At 36.5% G+C, this 13,725-nt stretch overlaps 1 protein-coding gene across 1 annotated transcript in view; it reads left to right on the top strand.

Annotated features, from left to right (window-relative positions):
* The window catches only part of LOC126176760 (low-density lipoprotein receptor-related protein 2), a 235,558-nt gene that overhangs the window by 141,987 nt on the left and 79,846 nt on the right, over positions 1 to 13,725 (top strand). The window contains exons 30-36 of the mRNA XM_049923928.1: positions 1,501 to 1,722; positions 2,354 to 2,672; positions 2,748 to 2,949; positions 3,030 to 3,470; positions 4,139 to 4,443; positions 10,220 to 10,430; positions 11,069 to 11,329. Coding sequence (XP_049779885.1) covers positions 1,501 to 1,722; positions 2,354 to 2,672; positions 2,748 to 2,949; positions 3,030 to 3,470; positions 4,139 to 4,443; positions 10,220 to 10,430; positions 11,069 to 11,329 — 1,961 coding nt within the window. The remainder of the gene's footprint in view (positions 1 to 1,500; positions 1,723 to 2,353; positions 2,673 to 2,747; positions 2,950 to 3,029; positions 3,471 to 4,138; positions 4,444 to 10,219; positions 10,431 to 11,068; positions 11,330 to 13,725) is intronic.

Genomic DNA, 13,725 nt, shown 5'->3' with positions numbered 1-13,725 from the left:
GTTTTCCATATTGATGAAAATTTAAACTGACAGAAAGAAGGAAAAGAGAAAAGACATTTTTCAACTCCTTAAACAACTCAGTCCAACCACATTTGCATATAAAATCATTACAAAACTTGAGGAGAGAGAAATCAGTAAGTTGACACACAATATTTGGGTTGTTACATTCGGTAATTTCATGTGGAATAATGATATGGGGTAACACATCTTTAAGACAGAAAGTTTTCATCTCCAAAAATGTGCTGTGAGAATAATATTAGGCGCTCACTCACAGTCATTTTGTAGACATCTCTTTAAGGAGTTTGGCATTATAAATAACCAACTAAAGCTCAAAAGAACACTGATGTATATAATTAAAATACAGAAGATAAAAAGACTTCAGTGTTCCACATTAAGATTGGATTTAGTGCAAAAAGGGATGCACAGTGCGGATGCTAAAATTTTTGAAAATATTTTCACGTCCAGAGAAGAAATTAGGTGATTAAAATTTCATGAAAAGATCTCACTGCAATGAAAAAGTTTTTGTTTTAACAGTTACCACCCTAACTCCCATATCACATCTATGACACTCTGTCTCCTATTTCATGATAATACAAAATGAGCTGCCTTTCTTTGAACTTAAGCCCATCATATAAAATGCGTGATGGACAGAAAAATTAAATCTGAAAATACACTGAACACATTTCTCCTTGATAACTCCTACCCTGTAGAAAAATTTCCATTTATGTAATACTTAATGACTAATTTGTATATGGGGGGGGGGGGGGGGGGAGCATTTGGCCATATTTGTATAGAAATATATCATATAAATGTAAGTTGAATTGTTCTTCATCATTACAGTTAATCAAACAAATTATCTGTGGAATATGAAAGTAACTAACTGTTGATATGTATACACTGTCATTTAAGTACATTTGTGTATAAAATTATTGTAACAAATAGCTCTATGCTTTTTCAATATGTGCATTAACATGTGATCCATATCACAAACATGATGCTTTTGATAAATAAATAAATTTCCATATATTTATTAACAATGTTGGAAGAAGGCAGGTGAATGCATTAATATGTAAGTGTACCAATGACAGTGTATTTTTAATGCAGATAAGACAAGGTTGGAGTGCACATAAAATATTTACAGTGGCTACTGGGGTATTGTTTTTGTTCCAGTAAACACATCTTCAGTTAGAGACCTGACTGTTTCTGTGATGGTTCTTAAATGCTGTCAACTTTTACTTTTAAGCACAATAGACAATTCGTAATTTTTTTTAATACAGTTGAGATACCTAGAATTTTAAATATATTTGCCTTCCAAACCATCACATTTGGTAAAAAAAAAAAAAAAAAATAAATAAAAAAAAAATAAATGTAGCACTGCGAAGAGTAGTTTAAATTAGATTTGTTTTCAAATTTATTGTTTGATTTATCACAATTATATGTGACAACTTTCAACTATTATAAACACATAACACTATATTTTCTGTGATATAATTTTTTCAGCTGGAAATCATCCTTGTGTGGCTAATAATGGTGGGTGTAATCAGTTGTGCATACCCAGTGAAAGTAATACGAGAGTGTGCATGTGCTCTGTTGGTTACAAGAAAGATAATGAAGTGAGCTGTGTGCCCTACAAGACATTTGCTGTAGTGTCACAACTAGACATTACAAGAGGCTATAGCTTGAAAGATTCAGCAGAAGCTATGGTTCCAATTTCTGGACTAGGTGAGAAGAATAAGATCAGCATAGTATTCCCATATGTACTGTGTTCAGCATGGCAATAAACAAATGGTCATCTAAAAATTAATAGTTTTAGGGTTTTTGTAAGCTTGTTAACTAGAATGTGGAGAGGCTGACAGTACAAGACATTTGATAATGGGAAAGGAAAAATTTATATTAGGATATATTGTTTTCTAAAACTATATCACCTTCTCCTTCACCTACAAATACTCTTTCATGCATTCAGTCCCCACTTTTATGCAACATGCATTGTTTAATTTCCACACCATTTGAATACAGTCTGCCATGATTACTAAGTTAACTTTGTACGTTCCTTATTCTTGTTGTATGAATCATTTTAACTTGTATTTACTTTGATGTCTAATATACGTTGTAACGCACAGGTATTTTTTCTACTCTTCTGCTCATTTCACTTTTTGCTTACAGTGACTGAATCTTCGTTTAAATTGTTCAGCCATTAGATACCACTGTTTTTGTAAATCATTAGCAATTTCTTTGTTGTCCCCCATGTTGTTGGCATAATCTTTACAAAACTTTTTATTAACATATTTCATTAGCTCATTTACATTTTGTTTTCATTTCCTGGTAATTGAGGGAATTTATGTATTGTTTCCAGGGCATCACATCTTGCATGTTGACGTTCATTATGCTGAAAACTGGATCTACTGGGTGGAATTCAATAGAGGTATATGGAATGGTATTTTCCGTATACATCCAAATGGTACAGATCTTCAACCCGTCATTAAAGATGGAATTGGTTCCAATGGTATACGAGGACTTGCAATTGACTGGGTAGCAGGAAACTTGTATTTCACGAATGTCTTTCCACATGAAAATTATCTTGAAGTTTCCTGGCTTGATGGTTCAAACAGGAAAGTTCTTAGGAAAACAACTACCGATTCACCAAGAGAGCTTGCAGTAAATCCAGTTAAAAGGTTTGTGGAAAGTGACTTCATAATTATCCAAAATAACATTTTTATATCAGTATAATCATTATCTTTTTTAAACAGGCTTCTTTACTGGATTGATTATGGACAGTACCCACGAATCGGAAAGGCTTTGCTAGATGGTTCAAACTGGTCCCCTGTTGTCACATCAGGTATCAGCAATCCAAGAGATCTCACTGTGGACATGCTGACTCATGATGTGTATTGGGTTGATTCAAGACTAGATATGATACAAAAAATTTCATATAATGGTGGTAACAGACAGGTAATAACAATACACTGTATTCTGTCATAAATGTATTCTGTTTGTTGGAACAAGTCAGTAGACGTTTTTGTTATTTTCAGCTTATACGACGTAATTTGCCCAATCCAATGGGAATAGCTGTACACATGGGTGATGTATATTGGGTTGATCGTAATCTAGCTACAGTTTTCAAGGCATCAAAAGTGCCTGGGAATAATTCAAGAGCCATCTCCCTCCGAACAAATCTGCCACGTCTAAGAGACATCGCAATTTATGATCAGTTAAACCAACCACGTGATGAGGGCAATCCTTGCGTGAAATTAGGAAATGGAGGCTGTGAGCAACTATGTTTTTCATTCCCACCAGAACCAAATGGTGGAAAACCACAGTTTAAGTGTGACTGTGCTACAGGGGAGCTGTCTACAACAGGAAATGGACGCAAATGTGAAACTGTAAATGAATTCTTGGTGTTTGCAACTCGAACAGAAATAAGGGCCATTAGTCTGGATCCTCAAGTTACAACGTATCCGTTCAAGCCTGTGGTATGTAACTCTTATTTACATTAACTGCAGTATGAAACATTAGTTTGTATGCCTCTTTATTATGGAAAAGCAAGGATGGAATAATGACAGTATTATGCTACTCGCCATATAGAGGAGACGTTGAGTCCCAGCTAAAAGGCTGCTACATGTTTACCCTTTTGGCCAAAAGGCCTCCTTCTAAAGTAAAAAAACACACACACATTCACACAAGCACAATTCTCAAACACATGACACTGATTCTAGCTCATGAAGCCGCACAGCCTCAGTGGACAGAAATAGTGGTCGTATATGTGTGTGTGTGTGTGTGTGTGTGTGTGTGTGTGAGTTGTATGAATGTATGTGTTTTTTCTACTTTAGAAAAGGCATGTAGGCCAAAAGTGCAAATGTATAGCAGTCTTTTTGTTGTGCCTGCCTGCTACTCAACATCTCTGCTATTTGGTGAGTAGCAATATGTCCTTTTAATAATATTGTTGTTGCATTTTTGTTTTATCAGTCATACTTTTTCTTTGATACACATGAAATTATGGTAACAGTTATTACGAATTTTGTATTTTTTGCTACGTATCTGATATTATTTGTGAACCAACATGGTCAGTGTACATATTTTAGATGTAAAAATTTTGACATATCCACAGATTTATATAGTAAACATGAAATTGTAATTGCAGGTCAATTTAACAAATGTTGTCGGAGTTGATTTTGATTTTGCTGATCAGAGACTACTATTTACGCAAATTCGTCCCTGGGCAAAGATTGCATGGATTCCAAGTGCAAATCCATCAAGTGAGACTCATACTATTTTAGACAAAGGCATCAACCCAGAAGGAATTGCATTTGATTGGACACAAAAGAAGATTTACTGGACAGATTCTTCAAATAGTAGCATCTATGCAATGAATTTTGATGGAACTGATCTTGTAATGATAGCTCGAGTTGAAAGACCAAGAGCTATTGTTATTGATCCTTGCAATGGGTAATTGTTCATTGTACTTTTAACTTTTGAGTATGAATATTCCTATTTTAAGTATGATATCAAAAGTGAAACGTAATTTGTCAAGACATCCTTCTCCATAAGAACACAATTACCCTATGCTTTGTTTCTTTTACTTCTTCCTGCACCAGTGTGTAATATCTTGGTCCACTTTTACATATACTTCAATCAATGATACATATCTATGTTAGATCTGATGAAGTTTTTGCCAGCACTTGCCAAGCCCCCACAGTTATTTGTTTTGTATTCCACATTTACTTTCTTCTGCTACTACACACATTTTAAACAATGAAATGTTTTAGTACTGTATGGGATATTTAGAAATATCTATACTAGATCTGATACACTATTCATGAGTACTTGTTAGAAACTGAAGCACTCAGTGATGGGTCCACTTGTGGCATGAGATAATCTCCACTCATAACATAAAAAAAAGGTAGATAAACAAGTGCCCCATGGACTGAAAAGGAGCTCGATAGAATTGAGGAGGTTCCAAAGATAGTGACAGTTGGCCATATTATGAGAATAACTTTGATTAGGATTTCAGAATAATATTTTGGAAGAACTGCCTGCTGGTAGTCTCACAGTGTTGTGAGGGAATCATATCTTGAACACAGTGGTAAGAGATTCGCCACTGTATATGAGAACTTTGTTTGGGCAAGAACTTTGTTTGGGCAGTACAGACAGGAGGTACTCATACAGAATAACACTCAGTCTATTGTAGAAATGGACTGCTGAATTGTTGATGACAGTAGAAACGCTATTATTGTAGTTTTTTCTTGCAGTCTCCAATTTTGTGGTGTCTGAATTGGCAAGCTGTAACTTAACCAACATGTTTTTGGAGTAGTATTCATGGTGCTGTTAATGACAACTTTTCTCCCATGTTTTGAAAGTAGAATGTGACAGGAATGAAGAAAGGTTATCATCATGTATTTGGGATTGTTGTATGTTTATGGGTATGCAGCTCTGTCATTTCCATTCACAGTATTCTAATGAGTTAACTTCTGCATATACATCTACATCATACTCTGCAAGCCACCTAATGGCATGTGGTTGAGGAGAAGTACAACTAAGAGATCCCCACTCGCAAATTGTTTGTAGGAATAATGGTTGTTGGTAAGCCTCTGCATTGTCTTGTATTTCTCAGATTTTCTCTTCATGATCATTACATGAGACGTATGTGATAGGAAGTAATATGTTGTCCGACTCTTTCTGCTAAGTGCTCTCTCAAAATTTCAGTAGTAAACCTCCCTGTGATGCACAGCACCTCTCTTATAATGTCTGACAATGGAGTTTGTTGAGCATCTCAGGAGCACTCTCATACCAATTAAACTATCCTGTGACAAAACATGCTGCTCTTCATTGGATCTCTCCATCTCTCGTATCAGTCCTACCTGGTAAGGATCCCATATTGAAGAACAGGTCTCCAGAACTGATCGAACAAGCACCTCATGTGGCACTTCATTCATGAATGAGTTACATTTCCTTAAGACTTTTCCTATGAATCTCAGCCTGGTGTCTGGTTTTCCTAATATTTGTTTTGTGTGGACCATCCCACTGAAGATCGTTCTGGATAGTTACTTCTAGATATTTTATGTTAGACATAGTTTCTCATCAATAGGGTAGTTGTACAGTAGTGGCTTTCTTTTCTTAAAATCTTCTGCAGGTCATCATCTGCAAACAGTCTTAAAGAGCATGTGTCACTTTCTACTAGATCATTTACATTCATTGTAAACAGTTATCGTCCTATCACATGTCCTTGGGGTACTCCAGAAATTACATATACACCTGTTGATTTTGTTCCACTAAGAGTGACATATTCAGTTCTGTCTATGAGGAAGTCTTTAATCCAGTCACAAATCTGGTCCCGCACTCGATACGATTATATGTTTTCATTAAGTGGTGTGGGACAGTGTCAAAAGCCTTCCTGAATGCAAGGAACACTTCATCAACCTTAGTACTGTTGTCTACAACACTATGCATCTCAAAGAGGAACAGAGTGAGCTGAGATTTGCTAGATATCTGTTTACAGAATCATGTTGATTTTTATAGAGCATATCTTTGTTCTCCAAAAACGTCATAATTCTTGAGCATAAAACATGTTCCATAATTCTACATCAGATTGACTTCAATGATATAAATATGTAATTGTATGCTGCTACCCTGCAGCACTTCTTGGAATCGGGACTGACCTGTGCTTTTTTGCAGGTGCTAGGTACCCTTTGTTGCTCTAGCGAACTACGATAAACCGCTGCTAGAAGGGGAATTACCACCTCACATGATCTTTGTAGAATCTTATAGATATCTCATCTGGCCCAGATGCCTTGGCACTGCCAAGCAATTATAGTTGCTTTTCTGTTCTGCAGTCAGTTATCGCAGTATCTCCCATTACAGTGTTCATATGATGATTGAAAGGAGGGACTGCATTATGATTTTCCACAGTGAAACAATTCCAGAAGACTATAATGGCCTCCTCTCCGTTATCTTCCATTTCGGTGCCAATATGATCTCTTGAGTGATTGGTTTCAAACTGCTTACTGACTTCACATAATACCAAAACTTTTTAGTGTTTTCACTTAGATCATTGACAAAATTTTACTTTCAAACTCATTGAACACTTTTCTCATTACTCATTTTCGCTTCATTCAGCTTTTGTTTGTCAGTTAAGTTTTTACTTGTCTTGAATCTGAACTGAAGTTGTCTTTGTTTATGGAGTAGTTTTCTAATACAGCTGTTAAACCACAGTGGGTCTTCCCCATCCTGTAAGACCTTGTACCAAACATGCCTGCCTAAGGCATATTGAACAGTGCTTTTGAGTTTTTTCAGTTGTGGGCCACATCTTTGTCCTCATCACTGAACATTTGATGCTGAATACTCAAATACTCTGCAATTTGTATCATGTCACTCTTGCATAGTAAAAATATCTTCCTATGTTTCTTAACCCTTTCACAGTTAAAATTTATTTAGCATATATTTGAAAAAATAAAAGGTCAAAACCTGTCTTCCTTTGTGATAAATAATACACTTTCTCTACCAAAAAAATGTGATGTGACCTATTTTGAAAATCAGTGAAGGAGGACATATGTCCAATGAATCTAACTAGATCCCTGTTTTTATGTGAACCTAGAATTCTCTGAGTTAAATTTTTCATTTCAGAATGTTTTTATCAGGATGGCAACTACAGAAAAAGTATAACAAATTAGTACCAAAATACATTGTTTCTCCTGACATTGAAAAACATGAAATATTGCACACAATTTTCAACATAACATTTGAAGATGGCTTTTACAAACAGCACACCTACGTTTTCTACATTCTGTGAAGTTTTCTGGGATATATATGTCCCACTACATATAAATTATGCGCAAACCAGCAGAATTATGAGGTGTATGGCAATGTTTCAAAACAATGTCTATAATGTGTAAGAAACCACAGTTAGTTACTTCAGATATTCTTGGATGTAGAAGGTAGTGATTTGATCTGATTTTCCTTAAACAGACACATTATAAATACATGCCGCCCCATTTGATCACTCATAGCCTTCTATATATCCATCCCATGGTCCGTAGTGTTTTTCTCCAAAAGTTGTGAAAACATCTCTCTACATGCTAGCACTAGACAGATATGTGATGTAGATGTCCTAACACTCAGAACTGCATATTACTTTAGTGAGATGTTTGTATCTCATCAACTCCGAAAGGGTTAATATTCCTTGTAAAACACATAGTCATAGTTGCTATCACAGCCTTATGGTCACTGATACCTTCCTCTGTGTTAACTGATTCAATAAATTCAGGTCTGTGTATTGCTAGCAAGTCTAAGATGTTACCTTCATGAGTTAGTTCTCTAACTATCTGCTCAAAATTATTTTCAGACAAGACATTCTGTATAATGACACACAAATCCCTGTCTCTGGCACCAGTTTTAATAGCAAAACTCTCCCAATCTTTACCTGGCAAGTTGAAGCCCCCCCCCACCCCCCGCCCCCTCAATTACAACTGTATGATCAGTAAATTAATAACAATATTCTATAAGTTCTCTCTTAAGTGCTGTACCACTACAGCACCTGACCTAAGTGGTCCATAATAGCATTCGATTACTATTTTTGATTGACTTTGATACATAACTTTACTATGACTAATTCCCATTCAGGATTCATGATAACCTCACTAGAAATTATCGATTTCTTTACAGCAATAAATACACCACCACCACTGGCTGCTAAGGTATCCTTATGATAAATATTCCAGTCGGAATGCAGGCTTTCGTTGATATTCACCTGCTGTTTCAATCAGCTTTCTGTTCCTATTGCTATCTGGGCATTATAACTTGAACAAGCAGTAGCAATTCTGAGACCTTTCCTTGGGTGCTCCTGCAGCTTACTAATATCGTATTAAACTTTTCTGTATCCGATTCATGAGAACAATCAGTCTGTGAGAACATTGTGGCTGATGTCTGATGTAAATTCGATTTGGCAGGCAATTCATCTCTCATACCGGGAGGGGGGGTTTCTCTAACCTAAACAACTTCCATGTGCATGCCACACGTACTCTGCTGCCCAAATAGCCACTTTCTGCGTGTAGTGCATACCTGAACTATTAATGGGCAGATGCTGTAAATGATGGTCTTATTACTGCTCACTGCCTGAACTCCCAACAATTGCTTGCAACATATGGTGAAACCAGCTATGTAAGTTATTGATTTGTCATGCATAACAATGAGATTGTGTGTGACTTGACTCTGAAAACACATCATCTGTCATGATTGTCCCACAGCCCAGTAATGGGCAAACTTTTCCTCTTAAATGTTCATGCCATAAAAATAAATTTTTGTCAGTTTATTTATTCTTACCTTTCAACATTGTCTTTCCTACTTTTATTTCACTTCCACTAGCTTGCAAAGTGCACCACTTTTCAATTTCTGCTCAGTTTTTCTTGCAGTCTCCAACAGTACTTTTTCCTACCCTTGCTCCATATAAATAGTTTTGGCTGCTCTCCCAGAATCCTGTCAATTTACAGCATGTAGTTTCTGATTCATAGCCACTACAAGCTTTTTTTTGTCATTTATCACTCATTTCAGACTTTTTAATTAAACACAATGGAACACACAAAACAACAATTTAACAACCTTCGCACTTTGGATGTCTGATATGCTACTGGAGAAACAAAGAACACAGAGTTGCTCTCTATGTGTGTTCTTTGCTGTTTGTGAGTGCTGGAAGAGGACATTGTTGTATCATTTGTTGAAGGGCAGTTTTGATACTTGAACAGTAGACTATATAATTTGTAACTGTAATCCAGATGTGCTGGAACACAAAGATACATAAAACATTTTGAAAGGCGACACAGCATTGTAGCAGGTGCCATCTTGCTAAAGCTTTGGAAAAGTACAGTACATACAATACATTAATCCTCATTTTATCATGCAGATGTATTATTGTATTTATTAAATAGACTGGGTAGTACAGAGGCCAATAGCTATGAACCAGATAGTCGAGAGTTTACTGTGGTTGGGAACTTATCTCAGATCTCACTCTTCAGTCAAACCTTTTGCATTCCTATGTATGTGTATGTTCAACTTTCTTGTAATATGCCTTTACATTATTCTTCCTGTTGTAAATATAAGAAACAACATGTAATATGAAGTATTTTTTACTTTGTATATTATTAATATATTTATACACCATTAATACAAGCAATATTTTTAGTGTGTTTCTTTAAGCTCAGTGTAATACAAAACAAGTATGTTATTTTTGCAGGTCCTTATACTACACAGACTGGGGACGATTTGGGACATCTGGTAAAATTTATCGCACCACTATGGCAGGTTCTCTTAAGAAAGCCATAATTGACAAAGACCTGTCACAACCCAGTGGTCTTGCCATTGACTATGATGACCGGATGCTTTATTGGACAGATGCTGTTCGTGAAAAAATTGAGAGATCAGATCTGGAGGGCCAGAATAGAGAGGTCATTAATTTTTTAAAATGTTTCCACCTGTGTGTAGAATAAAAGACTACTGCCACAACAGTTTAAAGTCTAATAATGGTGGTAGCATTTTTCCATTTCACCTGTATTTATTTAAATTACTTCTTCATTACACTACTAATTTTAGATTTTTAAACCATTATTGAGTGTCTACCTAAAACATTGTACCATAAGTTTGAAAATGGAATTGTTTTCACATGATGTGCTACTACTCATTTTGGTTACAAATTTTGCTGTTCTTGATAGTTTGTCAGATAGTAGGTGCACTTAAGCTGGTAAAAATTTGCAAAGATGAAATAGTGAGAAAAATCTGTTCTTCATTTGATAAATTCATTTCCATGGTGCCTACAGTGAAGGAGAAAAACAGTAATAATATCATGGCTCCATTTTCCTGATGATGCTACTATTAGTAGTTTATGATGTTGAAGTGCTCAAAATTTTGAAGAGAGTAGCAAAATTGCAGTGTGTAACTGAGCTTTATAAGAAGCACTCAAAATTTTGAAGAGAATAGCAAAAGCGCAATCTGTTACTGAGTTTTGTAAGAAATCTAAAGTACTTTTCCTGTATTTTAAGTTTATTCTCACGCTCATAAATGACAACATTGTGTATACATATTTCAGATTTTAATAACGGCCACTATTTATCCATTTGCTATCACTGTACATGGACAATATATGTACTGGACAGACCTACAGCTCCGTGGTGTCTACAGAGCTGAAAAACATACTGGTGCCAATATGATAGAAATGGTAAAGCGGCTGGATGATTCACCTAGAGACATTCAAGTTTTCTCTTCACTTCGACAAGCATGTGTAGAAAACTCATGTCACATAACCAATGGAGGCTGTGAACAGTCCTGTCACCCAGGACCCAATGGAACAGTAAGTTCACTGGAAATCTTCATAATTAATAAATTAATGAGTGAATTCTATTTAAGAAATTGCATCAAATTCACTTTTTTAATGCGGGAGAAAAGGGAGTGGTATCAGTATACACGTGAATGTGTATGGGCCAATGGCCTTGCCACAGCGGTAACACCGGTTCCCATCAATTCACTGAAGTTAAGGGCTGTCGGGTTGTGCTAGCTCTTGGATGGGTGATCACTTGATTCGTCGAGCACTGTCGGCAAGCACGATGCACTCAGCCCATGTGAGACAAACTGAGGAGCTACTTGATTGAGAAGTAGCAGCTCTGGTCTCGTAAACTGACATGCGGCCAGAAGAGTGGTGTGCTGACAACGTGCCCCTCCATATACACATCCAGTGATGCCTGTGGGCTGAGGATGAGATGGCAGCCAGTTGGTACCGTTGTGCCCTCACGGCCTGTTAGGGCGGAGTTTAGTTTAATTTTTACGTGAATGTGTATCTTCCATACTGTTTCCTTTTCTGTGTTTTGACAATTTATTTCTGTGTTGAATAGAAAACACTTTTCTAATTTTGTGCGTAATTATATTTATTTGGTCATGAACTATGGGAATTAGGTTACCTGAACATGAGAGAAATTAGTGATTCAACAACTTAATGCATGAATAAATTTCTGGATGAAAGATAAAAATGATGGTGCTTTAGCGGTACCCGAAACACTCAGGAGAATGTAGCACTTGTCATAAGTATTGGCAGTGTCATGAACAATCGGCATCTACTGGCATTGCCATTCAAAAACATTTAAGCTTCCAGTTATTAGCACAGCGTTCATATGGTGCGAATTCATGACACTCAGTGTTAGGGGATTAAGAAAGACAGATTCAACATCTTTTACTAGAAAGCTGCCCATGTGATGTAGATTATGAAGTTTTACCTACTGTTCAGAAAAGCAGAAAGATGATCCTACTGGACTTACTTGAAATCAATGAACATATAACACATGACCAATTTAGTCTCCCCTTTCCCTCTCTACCAAATTTATGTTTTAGTTATGCAAATATTAGCTTACTGTTGCAAATTCAGCTTTATTTTTCATTGGCTGTTAAATGCAATGACATGTGCATAAAAACTTTTTTTTTTTTCATTTTTAGGTAAATATAACTATTTCTGTGTGACATAAAACTGTAGTACTCTTCTTTGTAAACACTCTGTATGTTATCATTTTTGTATCATTTATATAAGTAATATCTGAGTAAATTTTACATTAGTTGCTCTGTGTTAGCAACATTCAGTTGCTACCTGATATGGCCTAATAAGCTGAAAGTTGGTTCATTAATGAATAAATCTAATTGTACAGAAAGTTGGGAAAGTGTTTCGTATTTGACATAATTGTCATCGTCTACCAACCACCAAATTCAGTTATTTTATTGCTAAGCATTTATATTAAACAATAGAAAGTCCAGGATAGAATAACAACAATATTATGAAAAGGATAGATTGCATAGAGGAAGGATTGAGTCGCAGACAGGCACGATGGAAAGTCTGCCAAACATTTAAGCTTTTGGACAAAAAATCGAACAGAAATAGAAAACACACACATTTCACAAAAGCAAAATTCACACACACGACCGCTGTCTGTGGCACAAATGCGGACTGTGACAGAGACTGCATCTGAATGTGAGCAGTAATTTGGTGAGGTGTAGATCAAGCTTGGGCCAGGGAGGAGGAGGGATAGCAGAATAGTTGTGGGGAGGATGTGCTGCATGTGAGAGTGTGCAGGGGCATGGTGGAGATAGGATAGGGCTGCTAGGTGCGGAGTTGTGTGGATACCGTATTTACTCGAATCTAAGCCGCACTCGAATCTAAGCCGCACCTGAAATATGAGACTCGAAATAAGGGGAAAAAAAATTCCCAAATCTAAGCCGCACCTGAAATTTGAGACTCGAAATTCAAGGGGAGAGAAAAGTTTTAGGCCGCACCTCCAAATCGAAACAAAGTTGGTCCATCGTAATATGAGACACAATTTAGGTCGAATGAATGACGATACAGCTACAGTAGTTTGGTTCGAGTCGAAAGCTTAGCAGTTAAGCTTTACCAGGTAGCCATTGCTATGCGTCAGGTGCTCCGTCCGTAGTTATACGGATACCCTTCCTTTTTCACGTGCTTCGTCTGGTTTGAATCGATTGCTTATTTTGCTTTGATCTGATAAGTGCCGTTTTCTATGTTATAGGTGTTTACGTCAGTCACTCTAAGCTGAAAATGCATTACTATACTGTGTCATGCATTATTTGTCGCATTCTGATAGTGCGTGTTTACAGCCTGTCGTTGCTCGCGGCATGGCTTGCTTTTGTACGTGCTACCGCCGCCTACAATTACAAAAAGAGAGGAATCGTCGCATTAGCGAAACAATGGCA

This window comes from Schistocerca cancellata, chromosome 3 (assembly GCF_023864275.1).
Source record: "Schistocerca cancellata isolate TAMUIC-IGC-003103 chromosome 3, iqSchCanc2.1, whole genome shotgun sequence".
In the NCBI taxonomy this organism is placed as follows: domain Eukaryota; kingdom Metazoa; phylum Arthropoda; class Insecta; order Orthoptera; family Acrididae; genus Schistocerca; species Schistocerca cancellata.
This window is presented reverse-complemented; position numbering and strand designations above follow the sequence as displayed.